A 22,126-nucleotide genomic window follows, 5' to 3' on the forward strand; every position below is an offset into this window, starting at 1 on the left:
CGATCGGAAGCCAGTGGAGGGATTGGCAGCGGGGGGTGGCGGAGATGGAGCGGTTGGAAAGGTGAATGAGTCTGGCAGCCGTATTCAGGATCGACTGAAGCGGGGATAGCCAGCGGCGAGGCAGGCCAGTGAGGAGGGAGTTGCAGTAATTGATTCGTGATATGATAAGGGAGTGGATGAGCTGTTTAGTGGTTTCTGGGGTTAGGAACGTGCGGATTTTGGCGATGTTGCGGAGGTGGAGTCTGCACGAGTTTGTTAAAGATTGGACTTGGGGCTGGAAGGATAGGTTGGAGTCCAGAATGACACCAAGTACTCTGGCCTGCGGGGCGGGTTTGATGGTGGCGTTGTTGGATGTGATGGAGAAGTCAATGGGGGGTGGGGTCCAGGCTGGGGGGAAGACAAGAAACTCAGTTTTGGAGAGGTTCAGTTTAAGGAAGTGGAGCGACATCCAGTCTGATATGTCGCTCAGTAGGTGTGTGATTCGGGCGGAGACCGAGGGGGGAAGGTGGGGGGTTGAGAGATAGATTTGTGTGTCGTCAGCATAGAGGTGGTAGTTGAAGCCGTGAGAATGTATGAGTTGGCCAAGGGAGGAGGTGTAAATGGAGAAGAGAAGGGGCCCGAGGACAGAGCCTTGAGGGACCCCAATGGTGCACATAACATGCATACGATAGTGTGCATTGTGCACTCGTGGTGCAAGATGTTGTTACAATGCATCAGAGTGATTTTTTTTTTTAACATTTTGTGCATTGTGATGTGTTTTTGTGTGTGCTTTCATTTTTAAAACACTTATTACGGTATCAAGGCTCTAGTTTGGTGTGAATGAGGCACATAGACAGCAACTGTTTTTGCTGTGTCCTTGCGCTAAGCCTACGTTTATCAATGCAGTTCAATGCAACTGGTGGAAACAAGCACTAGCTGGCCACAGGTCGGGTGTAATGGTCCATACAAGCCTGACAACAAAAAAAGACTACCCATTGTTTATCAAGTCTGCCATTCTTATTTTTGTCTGAGGTGGATGGTAGATGGTTTATCTCAAGCATGTTTAAATTCACTTAGCCCCGGCTCACATATATGCGGCCGTGCGGGCTGTGTTTTGCGTGGGCATGAGAGCCCATTCATTTGAATGGACTCCCGTGCCCCGTGACACGCAGGGAAGAAGTCCCTGCACTTCTTCTGAAAACGCAGCCCACAGGGGAACCTCGGTTCCCAGTACGGTTGCGTTTTCCAACGTGGGCGGTGTGCCATTAGGACTAATGGCACCGGCCCATGGGTCCACATTCTTCTGTGTGGGTGGTGCAGCTGCATGGATTTTGTGCAGATCTGCAGCGGCACCACCCGCATATATGTGAACCAGGGCTTATTGTTGATTGGCTCACTTCCTCTACTGGAAGTCTATTTCAAGCATCCACTACTCTTTGGGGAAAATAATAACTTTCCAACTGTACTGATCTTGGCTTCTTATTGAAACTACTGTACTGCCCTCCTGAACCTCATTCACAGCCTTAAAGGGAAACTAAAGTCTAAAAATACTCATCTCTGCTCCACCGACATGAGTTCTGTGAGCTCCCTCACTGGAACCAATGTGCTATCTTGACTAGGATGACATAATTCCTGCACGTGTTCATTCAGTGCAGCACAATGGCTAAATGCTTTGCACTTCCACCTGGCAGTACTAGGGTCATTGGTTTGAATCTCAACCACGGCACCACCTGCCTGGAGTTTGCATGTTCTCCTTGTGCCTATGTGGGTTTCCTCTGGGTACTCCGGTTTCCTCAAACACTCCAAAGACATGCTGGTAGGTTAATTGGATCCTGTCTAAATTGGCCCTAGTATGTGTATGTATGAATGTGAGTTATGCCCCGTATAACACTGATCGAACGATTTTCTGTTCGTTGATGAGCAGGATGTTTTAACCGATAATGATATTGTGAATGAAAAAATCCAGTTGAACAACAGTGAAAAATTTTGTTGTTTTGCATACGAACAACCGATTTTCTATGCGGCGGTATGACAGTCGTCCGAAAAAAATCTATCAAGCGCTATCATGCATGAGCGAAAACAGAAGATAACTCAAATGTTTATGTCCAATGAATCTTTGTAAACATGAATGAAAAATCCAAATGTTAAAAGTAGATTGCCCTAATGAGATAATGAAACCAGAATTCTGCATATTATATTTTATGTATCACTATTTATGTATATAGATAATGTAATAACCTATATTATACTCATTGCTGGTAATTGTATATATTGCTCGTTCTGGCCGGAAGGGCGTGGCTACAAGGTCACATGCACACCGCATCACTTCCACTTGTACGGAAGACGTCAACACAATGTATTACCTGATGAACGATTTTTTTAGATTGGTTAATGTGGGCCACGATTTCAACCAACGAATGAACACCTCTCGGTCATCAGATGACCGATCAGTCAAAAATCGTATATTCCCACCTTTAGGGACCTTAGATTGTACATCCCTTGAGGGTTAGGGACTGATGTGAATGTATAATATATATGTAAAGTGCTACATAAATTGACAGCGCTATATAATACCTGAAATAATAAAAATTAATTCATCTCAGCACCGAGAATGCACACTCTTCTTCAATAAAGAATCTGAATACCAGCAGTTTTTTTACTTTTTAAATTTAGTACCCCTTTAACGTTTTCAAATGTTTCAATCGTGTCTTTCTTTTACTTCATTCCCCGAGGCTCCAGGGTCTTCTGATAATATCATTTTGTTAATGATGTCCTCTGGATTTCTCACTTGTCAGATGGCTATTTCATGTGGAACCCTTGGCTGGTGCCTGTATGAACCATGTAGACACACGTTTATCACCAATACAGCCAAAAAAGACTAGATTTGCCTTCTGTGGATACCTTCAGAAATATCATGAGAATGTATTTGTAATGTACAGCGCTGAGCGAACTATTGGCGCTTTATAAATACTGTATAATAATAATGTGCTATGATCTGTACAGTTTGAAAGTTTTCATGGTATTAGCCTGTAGTCAGGTTGCCTGCCACACTAGTGCTGCCCTGGCTGGGAGGGATGGGGTTAAACTGTGCTGTTATTTCCCAATCTTGCTTTCAAGGGTTTTATGGGCCTGACCCATTGGTCCTGTGTGGCTATAAAAAGAAAACATGGGCCCGGGTCTGAGAGCTCAGTGGAGCTAGTGGTGTGAGCGGATGGAGCTATCAGAGAACTTGTTGGGGAGGCACAAAGTACTGTGTCTGTGTCCAGTTGTCCACCGTGTCCAGAGACACGGTGTAGGTGGATTGTAGGCAGATTGCTGGGATTTGCAGTCCTTCCCAAAGTCACCAGAATGCTAGAGCGTGCCCTATAAGGACTTTCCATTGATGGACTTTTGACTTTCAAGCTACAAAACGCTCAAGTCGGAATGCAGCCTTCGGCTGGCCATACACTAGTAAAATTTGATTCAAAAACTTTTTTCTAAGAGTGCTCATTCAATTTTCTTAATGTTAATGGTAGTCAATTTGACATTCCTGTTCGACCGCACTGACAAGATCATTCGAAGGAACAGAATGGAATTTTTTTTATTAACAGTGAATGTGGTTTTCGTTCAGGAAAGTCCATTCACTCCAAAATCAATTGTTAAAGGCAACTTTTCTTTTAAGTACTTTCAAACGACATTTGTCAAGTCATGAAATGTACTGATGAGAATGTTTGCACAGATGGTCATTCAAAAATCTACAAGTATATGGCCTGCTTTAGACTTGGCTCATAGCTGTGTGCAGTGGTGTATTTAGGTTCTGTGGTGCCCTAGGCAACACAAAAACCGGACACCACTCCCCAGCAGAGACAGCCTCACACTGACCAACACCAGACACCCCCCCTCCTCCCCGTGCAGAGAGACTGACCATGACCAATAACACCCCTGCCCCATTCCCCCCCACCCGAGAGAGCCTTCCACTAACACACCCCCCCCCACTGCGACCGAGAGACAGACGCTCACCTTCGCAGCTCTGGACATCCCCGGGAACGACAGTCGGGCTCTGCATTCACGGGTATTAAACTGGTGTCCCTCCAGCTGTTGCCAAACTACAACTCCCATGAGGCATTGCAAGATTGACAGTTACAAGCATGACTCCCAAAGGCAGAGGCATGATGGGACTTGTAGTTTTGCAACAGCTGGAGGGCCGCCGGTTTGACACCCCTGCGACACCATCAAGCAGCCTGCAGCCTCTCTGGGATCCCACCTGGTCCCCATGCCACATAGGTCCCTTCTTGCAGGGGGCTGTGCTGCCCCCCTAAAAAATGCTGCTCTAGGCAAATGCCTTGTGGTAAATATGCCCCTGGCTGTGTGATGCATTTTAGGTGAATTTTACTTATGTTTTACGTCATTACCATTGAACTCTATACAGAGGCGTCCCTAGGGTTGGAGTCACCTGGTGCGATAACACTTGGTGTCAGATTGAGCATAATGGATTGGAGTCCGATCCATTATCCTCCCCAATCTGCAGATCCAACCCATCCTGCGGGGATCGTCAGCATGCAACCTATACGGGGTGACACCGGACCCGCTCCACGATAAGGTAATTTGTAAAGCAAGCCGATGATCCCCGCAGGATGGATCGGATCTGCGGATTGGGGAGCATAATGGAACGAACTCTGATCCATTATGCTCAATCTGCAGATCCGATCCATTCTGCGGGGATTGTCGGCTTGCTTTACAACTTACCTTTTCGTGGAGCGGGTCCGGTGTGAACCCGTGCGGTAGGTGTTACCCAGTGCGGCGCACCCCCCCCACACCTGCCTAGGGACGCCACTGACTCTATATAAAGTGCGTTCTGATGAAAGCATATGAAAGATGCAGCAAGCGGGTCTTTTTTCACTGCACATAAATGGCACAGGAGGTGAACATGGCCTTCTATCTGCAGTCAGACACACACATAACAATCATGTATTGGAAAAAGAATATTTGTCATTGTGGATGGTGAGGACCTGGTTAATGGCATACGAGACGTGCCGCAGCAGAAATAGCACACAGCTGCACAAAGTACAAAACACAAACTATTCCTGGACAGATAAACATCAGATTTAACTACCTGTACAAAACATGGCCATGCCATCCTGGCGTGACAGCAATGACATCCAATATAACTTCATGACATTTCTATCTCTTCTGCCATTTTTATTGTGGTAACTAGAATTTGATTGGTTGCCATGCACAGCTGTCAGATTTTCTCTGCTTCAGGAACTTCTTTTGAGCGACGCTTCTCGCGATGTGGTTTGCAGAGTGATTTATTGCACAACGATTGCAACAGAAACACATTGCTTTTTCAGGTGCCATTAAAATGAATGGCACCTGAATACGCAGTTCCGCGATTTTTCATTTTAGCAGAGTGTTTTGAAATTGCAAGCAGAATCACACCTAAGCTGTTTTTGCGTTTTGCAGACACGCAGTACAGTCCATTTAACATCATTTCCTATGGGACATGTTCACATCTCCGCGTTTTCACCCGGTGAGTTTTTTGGAAAGGGTCAGGAACTTTTTTGAACGTAACAAAAAGGTTCTTGAATTGCTTGCAATTTGAAACACCCACGTGTGAAAGCAGCCTAAGCATTTTTTGCATTTTGCAGTACAGTCCATTTAACATGACTTCCTATGGGACAGGTTCACATCTCTGCGTTTTCACCCAGTGCATTTTTTGGAAAGGGTCAGGGACTTTTTTGAACGCAAAAAGTTGTTTTTTTGGTTCTATAGACGTCAATGGAAATGCTGCAGAAAAGCATGGTTTGCATTTCTTCTGCGTTTTTGCTGCATTTTTGATGCCTTTTAAATCTGCCTAGCAACAAGAAAAATAAAAAATAAAGCGTGAAACATATCAAAAACGCAGGGGCAAAAACGCAATGCAGAAACGGCTCAAACGCAACTTGTATAGGTGTGAACCTAGCCTTAGACTTGCAGTTGAGGGGGCCTTAAAGCTGCTCTTCAGCCCCATGCAGTTTTAAGCATGACATGTTAGGTATCTAGTTACTCGGTGTAACACCCTCTTTTTGGGTATGTTTGTGTGTACTAAAACGCATTCAATTGTATTTTTTCCTGAAAATTTGCATTTGATATGCCACTGCGCATATATTGTGCAACATGAAACATTGCAACAGCAACCATTTTATTCTCCATGGCCTCTGTTTAAACAATATATACTGTTTGGCGGTTCAGAATAACTTTCTAGCAAGAAAACAATGCAGAATTTTTCATGTATGAGAGAAATGTCAGAATGGACCTGGAGGGTCAGTGAGTAATAATATCTGACTAACATCAATAATACAGAGACCAGCCCTGACAAAGACAATATTTGGAGGAAATCTTCAACAAACAGGAAATCACGGTGTGGAGATGGAATGGGGATGTTGCTGTATGGGGGAGTGGGCGGGTCAGTGACTTGGCTGGGCACGCCCTTCTGCTATTATCCTCCATTTACATGGCGGAGTGGGCGTGTCGTGTAGTTGTCAGCTACTATAAGGCTCCGCAGATCGGTCGGGGAATCATCAGTGAGTCCGTGACATCTGATTCTCAGGGGACCCGGGGTCGGTGCTGCATCCCTGATACTACGGTAATGTTGGGGCTCAGCGCCTCTCTGTGTGATGGGGGGCGGGGGTGCTGTGCCACGCTGGCATCTGTCCCATCCATATCCTGTATACAAGGCTGCTGAATTCTTCCTTTCATTAACCCTTCCTCTGCCTGAGTGCTGACCATGTGCCAGGGAGAGAAAGAGAGGGATGGAGCTTCAGGGATCATTGATTGGGATTTGTATGGACTCAGCAAAACTGCTCTGAGATCCCCAGCCAGGAGCTCCCCTCCTCCATGGTGCATTGTGTGGAGGGATCTGCTGGGCACACACAAAAAATAATTTAAAAAGAAAAAAAAAAATTCTATCCATTGATTGATTTAAAGCCAGACGATTTACATTTGCACTTTTCTTTGTCCTGTGTTGTGATCTTTGTCTCTGAATTTTGAAGACTTGTCCGGCAATACAAAGCCTGATCTAAGATCCTTGGTGGATTACTGAGGGTGGATCTCCATGAAAGTCTGATTTCTGTGTTTGGTAGAGCCCTTTTGTCTCCATGTACAACATTCCCTCTAATGTGCAGTTGTTAAATTGGGGCTTTTATATAACTTTAGGCAGTAGTCTAGATTTTGTAGTTTACCCCTTTTTTTTTTTTTTTTTTTTTTTTTTTTTTTTTTTTTTGTTTCGTTTTTCATGTAAAAAAAAAATTGATATGTTACTGTGCAAAACATTTTTTTTTCTTCAGAAGGCCATACATTATACATCAAAATATTGTCTAATTTGTTTCCAAGAAACAGACCTGCATAGACAAATAGTTTCTCAAAACACCAACCAGAAACCGTATAACAACTGTTCAGTTAGTATGCTGTGTGGATTTATTTTATTTTTTGGCCGTTTTAACTTTAAAGTGTGTGTGTGTGTGTGTGTGTGTGTGTGTGTGTTTTCTGATCTGGTGGGACATTTATCTCATTTTATTTTTTTTATATATTTATGTAACTGAGACATGGAGTTACATGAGGATCTGAATTGGTGACGATATATACACCTTTTATCTGATGAAGGGTTTGTACCGCAGAGCTAGCATTCTATGTAGTTGGGCTTCTTGGTGAAGGCTAAACACAATGGTGTTTATCAAGTCCAGTTAGTTGGATCCGTCTGGGCTGCAAGTGGTTAACTTCCCCTCCTCCATCACCCCCCCCCCCCCCCCCCCATGTATGTATCAGTAGGGGACTGCTTATGGCTCTGTCCAGCAGTAAACGTGAATAACCAGTTGGTTCCAGTTTCTGCTGTTCTACCCAGGGTGGAAAGTCTGATTCTTCTCCAGGAGATTAGCTCTGCAAAGACTTGTGATAGGCAGTCTGCTGATTTTGTGGTCTCTTTAGATTTTGTGGTCTCTGTAGAAGATAATTGGTTATATCGAGTTTGTCCCATTATCTGGAAGCTATTTGGCACATTCTGTAGCGTTGCTTCATCCCCTGGGACAGTCTGAACTTTGTCTTACTTTACTTCTTCTGCAAGAACTTTTTATTCTACTAGGATTGTTTAACCCATTGCAGATTATATCAAGGATTGGTTAGATTTTAATAGTAAGGCCATACACAAGTCATTTTAGTCTTCTTTCATCCATCCTGCTGGTTGAACAAAAGAAAAAATACACTTTTTCTTTTTTTCACCTATCTGCACACAGTCCATAGGCTGACTTGTGTACAATCAGCCTTCCCATACATGGATTAAAATTCAGTTAGTCCATGCTGACCCGGCTGAATTTTGATCCATGTATGGTTCAATGTTTGCCAATCATGGCATTGCTTGATATTATTTGTTACAAGTCCTCCTCCTTCCCTTTCTTTCTTTCTAATACAGTTCAGGAATCCTTCTGCAGTTGGTTCAAGAAGTTTTAGGAGCAGACTAGTCCTAGACATGAGATAGTTGATAGACTACAGTGACTTCTACCAGTTCTGAAGCGTGTTCCTCTGCATTGGGCATTGAGGTTTATCAAGGAGGCCCAGTATTCACCACCCTGTAACATTTTTGGCGACGATATGACTGTTCTTCAGCAGACCATTGCCTGAGACATTTCTGGCATGCTGGCAAACCAAGTGCCTCAGGTTTTACTTCACAGTATAGGATTCAGTATGTATAGATTTAACCTGTACAATGCAGCTTAAAAATGCCAATAAATTGAATGTGAGATTTCCTCAGGGAAAGGAAAGATCCTTTAACTGCACATGTGCCAATCTGTGCTCCTGCTGGCACCAATGTGGTCTGCATGTTTGTGGCTCCCTGAGCTGAAGTCGTTCATCTCTTCCGAGGCTGGAATTTCCACGATGTTGGAGATCTGCTGTACAATAACTGCTGGAAAAAAAACTGGAAATTCCCTACCTAGGCTTTAGTTAAATAGGTATTGGGTTGGCAAATGTTTGTTTTTCTTAGAAGCTCCATAATCTGCAGGTCTGAACATTTTTAGTAGGAAGTCTGAAGGCTCATGTTGTGTATGTGGGTTGTTACAGGATTAACTGTAACAGGAGTCTATGTACTAAGCTCTGTTTGTCAAGACCCAGGAAGATACATAGAAGTCAATAAGGCGTACTTTAACCTGTTAAGTTACCTGCCTGAAAAAAGTGTGTTTTTTTTTTTTTTTTCACCCATACAGTCAAGTTTGCCTTTTTGAATATTCAAATATTTTATTTATTTCAGGTACTTGTATAGCGCTATCAATTTACACAGCACTTTACATATATATTGTACATTCACATCAGTCCCTAACCCTCAAGGGGTGTACAATCTAAGGTCCCTAACTCACATTCATACATACACATACTAGGGCCAATTTAGACAGGATCCAATTAACCTCGCAGCATGTCTTTTGGAGAGTGGGAGGAAACTGGAGTACTTGGAAGAAACCCACGCAGGCACAGGGGGAACATGCAAACTCCAGGCAGGTGGTGCCGTGGTTGTGCTGGTCAGGGGATCTGTTAAGTTGTGGAATGCTTTTTATGACTTCCGTAGATCCTTAGAGGTGAGAATTGCTTCTACCCTATTATCCTATTTGAGGAAAATGGGAGAATCTCTTCAATGAACACCATGCACAACCTTAAAAAGCTTTTACAGCCACATACTTGTCACTTTTCTTAGGCTTTTCCACAATCCTAACATGTTAATACAAGTGCAACAAGTCCTGAGTTGAATTTCCAAATATAATTACTAGCCTACAAGTCTCTGAGTAAACAACTTTCCTTTTTAACTTCCCTACTGAGCCAGATCTGCCACCATTTGTGTTTCACATGCTGCCCCTCCCAGACCCTGCAGATCAGTGGGAGGGTTTCCTTTGCAGAGATGGCGCTGCCAATTCAGAAAGTGGTGGGAAAGACGAATTGTGGCTTGTTGATTCACAAGCCTCTATCTTGTCATTGACCATGCAGGAACAGCCTACAAGAGTGGTAACTCTGTTCTTAATTTAGGAGCAGTGCAGCATTGTTGTCACCCCATCAAAGGAAGTTGATTTTAAGTGGGATTCATTGGCAGGATCAACAGATATTTGTGGGGAGACTAAGAAAACTGTTAAGTACAGATGCACTTAGAAATGCTGTAGCACATGCATTTTTAGTGAGTAGCTATGACTTGAAAATGTTGGATTGTTGTCATCCAGGTTAGTAGTTGGCAGCATATTGTGGTACTGCTGGACTAACAACACAAGTAGACTGTTGCTGGCTTGCAGTTTTCTAAGATTGTCAGGAAACTTCTGTTTCCTCCACTAACCTTTTTTTTCCTTCTGTTTCTTCTAGATCAGCATTCACCACCATGTCTGTTTCACACAGTTCCAGGCTCAACAAGGGGGTGAGGGATCAGTATATGAAGCTGCCCCAAGGGGGCATGGTCCAGGTGACCTACGTATGGATTGATGGCACTGGAGAAGGGGTCCGCTGCAAGACAAAGACCCTGGACCATGAACCCAAGTCTGTTGAAGGTAAGATGGCAGCCCTTCCCCCAACTGTTACAGCCTGCTGGTGTGCTTTGTCTTCCCACTTGTAGCTGGACATCTGGATGCATTCTGAAGGTGAAATTCCAAAGGAGTGTTGGCACATTTGTGCATTCCATTGCATGCTGAGATTACTTAGAACACTTTTTTACTTTTAACACACTGCAATATCTAGCTGTATGGCATATTTTAGCTGAGTGGACAAAGGCAAAATCATATCCGTTATTAATTCAGTTCAGAGTGACTTATTCAGTTTGATTTCTCCTGCTAGGATTTTAAAAGGTGGTGCTAAATTTCCAAGAAATTGTACAATGTGACCTGAGACCCCAGGCATGCTATGATTTAGTACAGCATCTGCTCTGTGCTGACATGCCATAAATAACTCTGGATGGCAGAGCTGATCCTGCGGGCACACTATCATTGCTGCCCACATTGAGCTAGGATGCAGCTTGTAAGTCATACGTCCAGCACAGTTGGGAGATATTCATTCCTATGCTGTTTTAATGTATGTTGCTCATTGTATTGCTGTGGGTGTTTCATGACTATTGCCATCTATTCCACCTGAAATAGTATGTGGTCCTTGGTGAGAAGAGGAGCTGCTGTGTTGCAGATGCCTCATGATGGTTCATTTGGGGGTGTGTTGGGGTACTCCATATGAGCTGAGAACCCAAACTAGACTGTCAAGGGAAAACCTGTTCCTTTTTCTAAGTATAGCATGTAGATAGTCCACCCAAATATATTTCAGGTAATTGGTGACTGGTAGCCTATAGGCTTCTTTGTTGGACTCCAATAGTCCAGTTCACAAAAAAAAAATGCAAAAAGTGTTCTAGAATTACTCTGCAGCTGGAGGATGAAGTCTCTAAAGTAGAGTATGAGTATGCAAAGCCAGAAATGTATCTCTTCCAGATATTTCAAGAAACTGTATAGTTTGCATCCATGGAAACCTCCACTTTACACAGGTTGACTCTTTGCAGAAAATTATTGGCATTCTTGAATAGGTCCATTTAATATCTTGTTCAGCCCTTTGAAATAACAGATTGTGTAGCAAGAGGGAGTGTGACTACCCAGGAAAACTTATTAATGTGCCTCAAAGGTTATCAGTGGTAAATTTTAATATTGTCCTCCGTCATGTGATAACCTTTATCCCTCCTAACTCCTTTCTTCTGTTCTCCCATTAGAGGTCCCAGAATGGAACTTTGATGGCTCAAGCACTTACCAAGCCGAGGGCTCCAACAGCGACATGTACCTCGTCCCTGTTCAGATGTTCAGAGACCCCTTCTGCCTGGATCCCAACAAGCTGGTCATGTGTGAGGTCCTAAAATACAACCGAAAACCAGCAGGTACAGTACTGGCATAGCAGAATTATTGAATCTGTGAACATGGGACATTTTAAACTGACCACTGGTGGCTCTGTAATTGGAAGTATTGCTTAGATGGCAGTTTCTGCATTCCTATGTGGTGATAACAAGCATTTGTAGTCAGGGGGCACTCAGCAGAGAAGTGTTTGCTTTTCTTAACGTTTCTCTGCAAGAGATCCACTCACTAGAACATTGTTGAGCAATTGTGTTTTATAGGCTAAGTAGTGGAAATGGTGAATTATTGAATGCCATCTACCAAAAAAACTTTTGTTTTGGCCAGGTGTTTGGTAGGCTCCACACACAGCAAAAGCACCTTCTAAAACTGAGCTGGCTTTGAGGTGTCCAACTTGACATTCTCCAGTAATTCTCACAACATGATTACATGACGTTTATAAATGGTCACTCATCATTGACCAGTATTAAAGATTTTTATAGGTTTAGCAACAAGTATACACAAGGGAAAACCTTTTTGTTTTGGAAGGTGATGGATTAGAACACCTGTCAGTGTTAAATGTTTGCTTATAGTTCTGCTTTTAAGGTCTTGCTATACTGGAGTTTTGGTGTGAGGGGCTAACGAGATACTTTTCTGTAAAGTGCTAACTGGGGTAGATCTTGACTTTTAGAAGAGGTTTTAAAGGGAGCTTCCATCATACAGCAAACCTCCCCTTCTTTTTTTTTTTTTTACCCTCCAGCAGATTGCTCCTGAATCCTAAAGTGACAGCATACATGTATTGTATTTGGTCTTGAATCAAAGGAAAAAAAACTCTGCTGTGCAGCTTGTTGGAAAGGTGTGCCCTTCCACATCGTGTGTATGCTGTAGAGATGCAGTCTCAGACCTCGCCCTTGTTCCATGTACACAACGTTTACTTTGGCAGATCTGCTGATGGAACTTTATTGACTTTAAGTTGTTTCTCCTTCCAGAAACCAACCTGCGTCACACATGTCGGCGGATCATGGAGAAGGTGACTGATCACTACCCATGGTTTGGAATGGAACAAGAGTACACGCTTCTTGGTATTAATGGACATCCATATGGCTGGCCTGAAAATGGCTTCCCAGGACCACAAGGTAAGATTTTTACCATTGGTTTTATTAGAACCCCACCCACAAATGCCAGAATACTCAGTCTCCTCTTTAGATTCTAAACAAGGCACCAAGAGGTCTCCATGTACCAGAATTTCTTTTAAGATGCCCCAGGGTCCTCGTCTACTTCCAGCATCCAAGTGCATCCCTCCTTTCCCATAATGCCATAAAGTCCTCTGCTGCAGGGGGTGTCTGAGTGTGTGGTTTTACAGTGGCATTGTAGTGTAAAACTTGGGGTGGTTTATTTTTTTGGCTAATTCTATATTTCTGACAGTGTTTAATGTTACACTAATATTTAGGGTGTAACATGAAATATTGTGCCGCTCCTCAGCCCTCTACCCTCAGATGTCCCCCCTAATTCCTAAATAACAGGGTGCTGCTCCCAATTGTTCTAGCAGCCATTCTCTTGTGTAGGTTCAAGGTTTGGATAGAAAGGAAACAATATTGTGAAAAGCCAGATGAGGAGGGGAAGAATATTTGGTACCCAATATCCTGGGAGATCATAGGACTTGGGAGTGTTGAGTGTTAACAGAAGCGCCATCTGGCTCTCCTGTGCAGCTTATGTGACTAATTCATGGTGTTTAATCACCCTCCTGTCCTCATTAGCAGCTGATGGGGCTCTTAGCTGTGTAAATGCTGGGGGTGTCATTTTATGTTGTGGAGTCCACATTGTACATGTGACAATCTGATGTTAAGGATTGTAGACTACTGAGGTGTCCCAAGTAATTAAAATAAATCCTAGGTGTCCGCTATAGGTAGGTTCTTTTAAATTGCTCTAGGATTATAACTCTTCTGTTCTAATGCACCTACAAAGTCTAATTGGGAGATTAATCCAGTGTAAGGTCTTATTTTGATCCCCAAAATTAGAAAGCTTAGTGTTTTTGGAGATTGCATTCAAACTCCTAATTTTGTTTTATAACCTATGGCCTTTGGTGTCCCTCCAGGTCCCTATTACTGTGGAGTTGGTGCAGACAAAGTCTATGGGCGGGACATTGTGGAAAGCCACTACAAAGCCTGCTTGTATGCTGGCATCAAAATCTGTGGCACAAATGCTGAAGTTATGCCATCACAGGTAAGAACCAATAAATGGGCCAACCTAAAATCCTACCACAATCTGTGTGGGCCCATTTACACTAACTTTCATGCATGTCAATACAATTTTTAAACTCTGCTTTGCCCAAGACAAAGGGATAGGACTATGTTTCCATGTGATATGCAGACTGTTCATAGTTGTCTTCTATATTTTTCTGTAGTGGGAGTTTCAAGTTGGACCCTGTGAAGGGATTGATATGGGTGACCACCTTTGGATGGCTCGCTTCATTCTACACAGAGTATGTGAGGACTTTGGTGTCGTGGCAACTCTAGACCCAAAACCCATGACTGGCAACTGGAACGGGGCTGGATGTCACACAAACTACAGCACGGAAGACATGAGGAAAGAAGGAGGACTGAAGTGAGTCTCCTAGGCAACTTTTTGGGGCTGGAAGTGTCCAGCAGTGTTTCTAAAAACCTGTAAAATATTGGCTGCTGGAAAAACATGGTTTAACTATTGTCTTTTATCTCTGCTTGGTCACCACAATTGGGGGTGGGGAGGAATAATCCCAAAATATAATTGGGGATTTTATGCAGTAAACCTGTGGGCTTTAGTTTCTGGAAATGCTGGCTTTCTGACTTTCATGCTGATACTTTGGCTTCATTACATTGAGGTGGTATGTAGAAAATAATTCAGTTTCTATTTGCTACAAGCTTGCTTTTAGTCAGTTCTCACAGCCAGTGAACTAGCCTTTTCAGGAGAAGGCCAGCAATGGCAGCCAAGAGGTTACATTCCTGTTATATACTTCAAATTGACCTTGGCCTATTTATTTATAATTGTATATTCAAATTAAGTAATAAAAATTCTACTTACCTGCTCTCTGCAGTGGTTTTGCACAGAGCAGCCCAGACCCTCTTCTTGGGTCACCCACAGGCTCTCCTGGCCCCTCCCTTCTGTCAGGTGCCGCAACAGCAAGCAGCTGGCTATGGGGGCACCTGCTGCTCCATGTCCATTCACACCCAGAGCTGTGACTTGGCCCTGCCCCCTCTTCCCACTGACTGTGATAACAGTGGGAGCCAATGGCTTCAGCTTCTGTCTCCTCCAATGAGGAGAGTGAGTCCTGGGCTAGCTGAGACTCCAGTGCACATCACTGAATCGAGGGGGGGCTTAGGTGGGGCTGGGGGGAAAACTGCACAAGGTGGTTTGTGTGTTGGGGTGTTTTGTTTTTTGTTTTTTTCTCCCTCATGCATAGAATGCATGAAGGGTAAAAAACTTTGATCCTTTACGACTACTTTAAGAATTCTAATAAATTTTTATATATAGTTTGCCCTTTTACCAATAGAGCCAAGATGTCAAAACTAGCTTCTGGTTGTGTTACAATTTTATAGTAAACCCTTATCCAGTGCAAAGTGTTTTTTTTTTTGTTTTGTTTTTTTTAACTAAATGACAAGCCCTTGTTGTCAATGACCAATTATATCTGTGTAATGGTGTGAAATTGAGCTTATACAATGGCCTGTTTTACACACAAGTTTGATTCAATATATTCTTATTGTCCCACCAGACACATTGAAGAGGCCATTGAGAAGCTAGGAAAGCGTCACAACTACCACATCTGTGTCTACGACCCACGAGGTGGCAAGGACAACTCTCGGCGCTTGACAGGGCAGCATGAAACCTCCAGCATCCATGAATTCTCAGCTGGCGTGGCAAACCGTGGTGCCAGTATTCGTATCCCACGCCAGGTTGGACAGGAAGGCTTTGGCTACTTTGAAGACCGCCGCCCAGCAGCCAACTGTGACCCCTATGCTGTTACAGAAGCCTTGGCCAGGACAACCATTTTGAATGAAACAGGCAGTGAAACTAAAGACTACTGGAAGAATTAAAATTGGGGGCTGGACCCACCCAGTAGATTCCATCCATCTTGCATCTTCCATCTCAGTCTTTAGTGGGTTGATCAGCTCAGCTGCAGGCTCACAGCTAAGTTGTCTCTTGCAGAAAGAAGATTCCTTCTATGTTTCCAGGGTGTCTGTACTGCCCACTCTTGTTGTTTTTCCCAAACAATTATCTGACATGGCCAACTTCATTAGAAAAAGCAGATTAAATTTCTTTTTTTTTTTTTTTTTTTTTTTTTTTTTTTAGTCTGAAGGAAAGGCTGCAACTGTGTCCAGAGACAAGTTAGCTGAGAGTGAAAGTGAGGCTGGCTGGAAAACATGCGTCATTCTTTTAATTTGTTCTTTACTGATCTTTTATGTACAGTTTCTTCCAACTTGGAAGGTAGAGGGCATTGATTATATAGACTGAAAGCCAGCGGGATGGCTTATTTGCAGAATTCTAATGACTTGGGAAGTGACTAAATAACTGCACTCCTTTTTAAAATAAAAAAAAATATATATATAAATCCGGTTTTTAATGTGTGACCTACAAGGACCATCAACCTGCTGGGCAGTGGGGGGTTGTGTTTTTTGTTTTTGAAGATCCCATGATACCTCATCCTGCTTGTGGGATGTTTTTTTAGGCTCCAGTAAAGTCATATTGGAGTCTGAACTAAAGTTCCTCAGAAGAGGGTTTTATTGTGAACTGTGTATCAACATGTGACTGTTCTTGGGTTTTCAAGACTTGAATAAAGCAGGGGAAAAAAAATATATACTGCCTGTGTTTTATTAATGAGTGGACATAAATCTAATCTAAGCAGCAACTTGGAAGATGTGCCAACTCTTTGCTGGATGTTGGTGATTATTTTCTAGTGCTGGTGGATAGGTTCTGTAATTGATCACACTTATCTTAATTTTTTTGATTTCTGTAACTTGTTTCAACCTGTGATGGCTGCATTTTGATTACTTTTCTCTCCACCTAGGACTTTGTAGCTGCATAGTTTGCAATACATATAATGTAACACCTTGTTTATACTCTAGTATTGTAGGACCATTAGACTGAAAGTTGTAAATGACTTACTGAATTTAGAACTGGTCCTCTTGAAGGCCATGCAAAGCTGAAAAGTGTGTGTTACAATGGACTGCGTGCAGTCATCACTGCATTTATCTTTGACGAAGAACAAAAAGTTTGTCTGCCATGGTGACAGATGGGTCTTGCACATTCATTAACAGATCTCTGAATGCAATTCAGCCACAAAGTGGTAGGCCATGTAAAATGTGCTGAAGCACACACTGCATAGAAGTCACCAACTGTCTGCAGAGTCAATAGCTAAAGACCTCCAAACTTCATGTGGCCTTCAGATTAGCACAACAGTGCATAGAGAGCTTCATGGAATGGGTTTCCATGACCGAGCAGCTGCATTAAATCACCAAGTGCAATGCAAAGCGTCAGATGCAGTCCGCTTACAATCGCTCTTGCCTGGAAATCCAATGAATGTGTCTGGGTTTGGTGGTTGCCAGGAGAATGGTACTTGCCTGATGGCTTTATGCCAAGTGTAGAGTTTTTTTTTTTTTTTTTTTTTTTTTTTTTTTTTTTTTGTGTGTTGAATTGGGACAGACTGAGCCAGACATTCTCTGCCGACATTGATGCCTGACACAAATGTGCTTCTGGAAGAATGGTCAAACATTCCCATAGACACACTCCTAAACCTTGTGGACAGCCTTCCCAGAAGAGTTGAAGCTGTTATAGCTTCAAAGGGTGGGCCAACTCAATATTGAACCCTTAAGACTAAGATGTCATTAAAGTTCATGTGCGTGTAAAGGCAGGCATCCCAATACTTTGTATTAATATTCACAATCTCTGTTCTCAGTTGCATAGGCCTAGATAGCTGGGGATGGAAAGACTGCTGATCTTCCCAGTAAATGGCTGTGCATGGGGTGAGTCAGCACAAGACTGATCATTGGAGGACAAGCAAGCTGTTCTCCCAGCACAGCTAGAAAACAGACCATGCTGGGATTGATGTGCTCCCTTTCCTAGCATGGTCAGTTTGAAATGAGAAAGCAAGGGGTTTAGTAGGAACAGCAGGGGTTTCACACAAAGGAAGCAACACAAATGAACAGGATATCTTTCACAAGTACATGGTAGAGCGGGCACATATCAGGAATATGACCTGTTGAGGGTAACATTCTTAAATTCAATACAAAAACTAGAATCGAAGATTCCTTCATCCACACTGTAAGGCAGCCCATAGAATTTCCCCTAATACAGTATTGATGGGGGAATCCCTCCCACATCGCTATTGTGTTCTGCCAGCAGGGCCAAGGGGGAAGCCTATTACAGGTACTTTTATAGTACCAACAAGTTACACAGAGAGATATAAATATATTATATGGGAACGTGGTTCTGGCACTGAATGTATGTAATGGCAAGGTATGGGGGATCTATTTCCAATGAGGGGATTTATTTTTGCATGGCGGTCTATTGTTGCAAGGAGCCTGATTGTCACTGGAAGGGAACTACGGTTGAGGGGTCTATTGTATTGATGATGGCTGCTAGGAGATCTATTTGCTGCTGGGGCTCTATTGTGGCAGGGAGAATCTATTGTTGCTGGCTGCAGGGCATCTGTTTTACTTTCCTTTAACAAAATCCATACATATTGCTTAGCACCACAAAATGATACTTGAATCTATATTCTCTAAAAGGGACGGTTCTTTGAGGTGGGTAGGGGGTGGAACCAAAGGATGTTGCTTGGGGAGATGGAGACAAGAGGTGACTCAGAACGGGGGAGTTCCTAATATCTGAGGGGGATAAAAGGTAGGTGTGTGTATTATGTATTCTACACACTGCACAAAAAAAATTAGAGCAACACTTTTTAATCGGTATAGCATCAAGTCAATGAAACTCCTGGGATATTGATCTGGTCAGTTAAATAGCAGAGAGGGTTGTTAATCAGTTTCAGTGGCTTTGGTGTTAAGGAAATTTAACAGGTGCACTAGATGAGCAACAATGAGATGACCCCCAGGCAGGAATGGTTTTACAGGTGAAGGCCACTAACTTTTTTTTTTTTTTTTTTATCCCTACTCTTTTCTGGCTTTTTTTTTTTTTTTTTTTTTTCCACTAGTTTTGCATTTGTTTAGGTTCATTGTCTCCACGGGTTTGCTGTGTCTCCCAGCAAACGTCTCAAGAACATGGAGGAGATTCCAGGAGACAGGCAGTTACTCTAGGAGAGCTGGAAAGGGCTGTAGAAGGTCCTTAACCCATCAGCAGGACTGATATCTGCTCCTTTGTGCAAGGAGGAACAGGATGAGCACTGCCAGAGCCCTACAAAATGACCTCCAGCAGGCCACTGGTGTGAATGTCTCTGCCCAAACAATCAGACTTCATGAGGGTCCGATGTCCTCTAGTGGGTCTTGTGCTCACTGTCTGACATAGAGCTCGATTGGCATTTGCCATTGAACACCAGAATTGGCAGGACTGCCACTGGTGCCCTGTGCTTTTCACAGATGAGAGCAGGTTCACCCTGAGCACATGAAAGGGTCTGGAGAATCCATTACTATTATGCTGCCTGTAACATCATTCAGCATGACTGTTTTGATGGCGGGTCAGTGATGGTCTGGGGAGGCATATCCATGGAGGGAAGCACAGACCTCTACAGGCTAGACCAGCAATGGGCAAACTACGGCCCGGCGGACCTTTTAATCCGGCCCGCGGAGCTAGGCTCCTCTCGCAGTCCGCCGTGTAGCATGAAAATCTGTCTCCTATGAGGATCTGTCCCCCTCGACGTATCTGCGCATGTTCCGGAGATCGCCAATCGGCTGCTAATGCCTGAAACTGGCACATGCGCAGATACGTCGAGGGGGACAGATCCTCATAGGAGACAGATTTTCATGCTACACCGGAACTGCGCGGAGCAAAGGTAAGTGACTTGACACAGGGGGGACTTAATATGGGGAATGAAATACTATATGGGGGGATGAATTACTATGGGGGAATATTACTATACTTACTATGGATGACACATACACATCATTCATCTACTCTTGGTCCGGCCCGCGGGTCCAATATATGAACCCATTGCGGCCCTCAAGTCAAAAAGTTTGCCCACCCCTGAGCTAGACAATGGCACCCTGACTGCCATTAGGTATTGGGATGAAATCCTTGGACCCATTGTCAGACCCTATGCTGGTGCAGTGGGTCCTGGGTTCCTCCTGGTGCACGACAATGCCCGGCCTCATGTGGCTAGAGTATGCAGGAAGTTCCTGGAGGATGTAAGAATTGATACCATTGAATGGCCCCCACACTCACCTGACCTAAATACAATAGAACACATCTGGGATATCCTGTTTCATCCATCCAACGCTGCCAGATTGCACCTCATACTGTCCAGGAGCTTGGTGATGCCCTGGTCCAGATCTAGCAGATCTAGGAGGAAATACCCCAGGACACCATCTGTCGTCTCATTAGGAGCATGCCCCAACATTTGAGTTGCTGCAATGAAATTTCAGCAAAATGTACTAGCCTGCTGCATCATTTTTCCACTTTGATTTTTGGGGTGTCTTTGAATTCAGTCCTCCTGAAGGTTGATAATTTTCGTCTCCATCAAACAATGAGGCATCCTTACATTCCTAACACACTACCCAGTCCATATCAGTATAGATATCCAGCATGATATTTTTTCCCCATTGAGATCTGATGTGTTTTGAGTGTTGAGCAGTGTATATATATATATATATATATGTGTGTGTGTGCCTGTGTGTGACAATTTTTAGAAAAAAGCCAATGAACGTACCAGCATGTCTTTGGAGTGTGGGAGAAAACTGGAATACCTGGAGGAAACCCGCACAAGGAGAACATGCAAACTCCAGGCAGATAGTGACATTGTTGGGATTTGAACAGATGACCCCCTAGTGCTGCTAGGAGAAGGTACTAACAATGTGTTGCCCATACAATGATTACTGTTGGCCAGCAGTAATAGCATGTTTAAAAAAAAAAAAAAAATCTGACAAGTTGGTTGTACTAAAGTCCATTGATGGATCAACTTGGGTACAATTAGCCTGCCCATACATGGATAAAAAATTTGGGGCTGGTCCCTACTGAACCATGTGAATTTTCAGTCCTGTATAGCTGGCTTTATTGTAGACGGGGACATTTTTTCTTTCATCTCCCCCATTCAGCCTGTGGGCTGAACAAGAGAACTGGCCTATGTATCTTATTACAGCACAAGTCACTGAAAAATGTGGAAAGGGACCAAGGGAGTTCCAGCTGCATAGAAACTAGAAAATGGCCATATTTATCATACCATATTTAAACCCTAACAACTAACTGGCCTGGTCCCAATACCATTGGAAGCATTTTGTATCCGTCGAGTTCAACTTGTAGACCTTGTCAAAAATTCAGAGCTGCCCTGTGTCCTCTGAACATCTGTGTTATCCCAAAGATCCCTCCATGTTCTGTTTGGACTGCAGAAAAATTGGCCTAAATGTGGAATTCAAGACTCAGTCCTCATGCACACTTGATGTTTTTACAGCGGCTGTTTTTGGCTTTTGACATTTTTTTTTCTACAGCTAGTAAACCCCCCAGCATGTTATCCTATGTGTCCATGCACACATAGACTGTAATCAACGGTTATTGGCTATAAAAAAAACCCTGGAATAGTGGGTTTCTAGAGGGTTTTTTTTTAGCTTTAAAAACACTCTAACAGTGAAAAACGTGGTAAAACGCTGCAAACCAGTGTTTTTGGAAAATTGTTTTTGTAAAAAAAGGCTAAAAAACGTAGACGCAGCTAAACGCTAATGCAAAAACGCTAAAAAAATCTGAAAAACTCACGTTTTTAACGTGACGTTACACAGCTAACGTTACCATTGTTATCAAAACGTCCCATGTGCATGAGGACTCAGAGTGGTTGAGTAGCTGTACAAAATGCTGGGCAGGGCTTATACCATTCGGATCCAAAAAAATGCTGTGTATTGTCAGTTCACAATAGGACTTGGAAGTGAAGTGCATTTGTCAGATCCACAGGCTGTTGTTTTGTACTTGCACATAAAAATGGGGTAATATTCATTTTTTGCAGTGATGTGGCAACAGTGCCAGGAATGAAGTGTATACTTCAAACAAAATTTGTATGAATACAAAAAAAGAGCGGTGTGTGATGTGCTGAATCATTCACTACACTGCCCCCCCCCCCCCCCCGTCGCAGCAGTTTGCCTTTCCTGCAGCTGTATGTTGTGTGTGAGCCTGCCCTTCAGGATGATAATTCATGTAGC

The 22,126-nt window shown here is 43.3% G+C and overlaps 1 protein-coding gene across 1 annotated transcript; it reads left to right on the plus strand.

Annotated features, from left to right (window-relative positions):
- The first annotated feature begins 6,445 nt into the window (after positions 1–6,445).
- Positions 6,446–16,633, plus strand: LOC149462360 (glutamine synthetase). Its single transcript, XM_089677068.1, has 7 exons — positions 6,446–6,583; positions 10,324–10,505; positions 11,696–11,857; positions 12,797–12,943; positions 13,903–14,030; positions 14,212–14,411; positions 15,553–16,633. Exons 2-7 carry the CDS (start codon positions 10,340–10,342, stop codon positions 15,872–15,874), a joined length of 1,125 nt encoding a protein of 374 aa, XP_089533194.1. The 5' UTR covers positions 6,446–6,583; positions 10,324–10,339; the 3' UTR covers positions 15,875–16,633.
- Positions 16,634–22,126: the final 5,493 nt, after the last annotated feature.

The sequence above is a fragment of the Staurois parvus genome, unplaced genomic scaffold (assembly GCF_062004578.1).
Source record: "Staurois parvus isolate SC_StPar_1 unplaced genomic scaffold, SC_StPar_1.0 ptg000176l, whole genome shotgun sequence".
Classification (NCBI taxonomy): Eukaryota; Metazoa; Chordata; class Amphibia; order Anura; family Ranidae; genus Staurois; species Staurois parvus.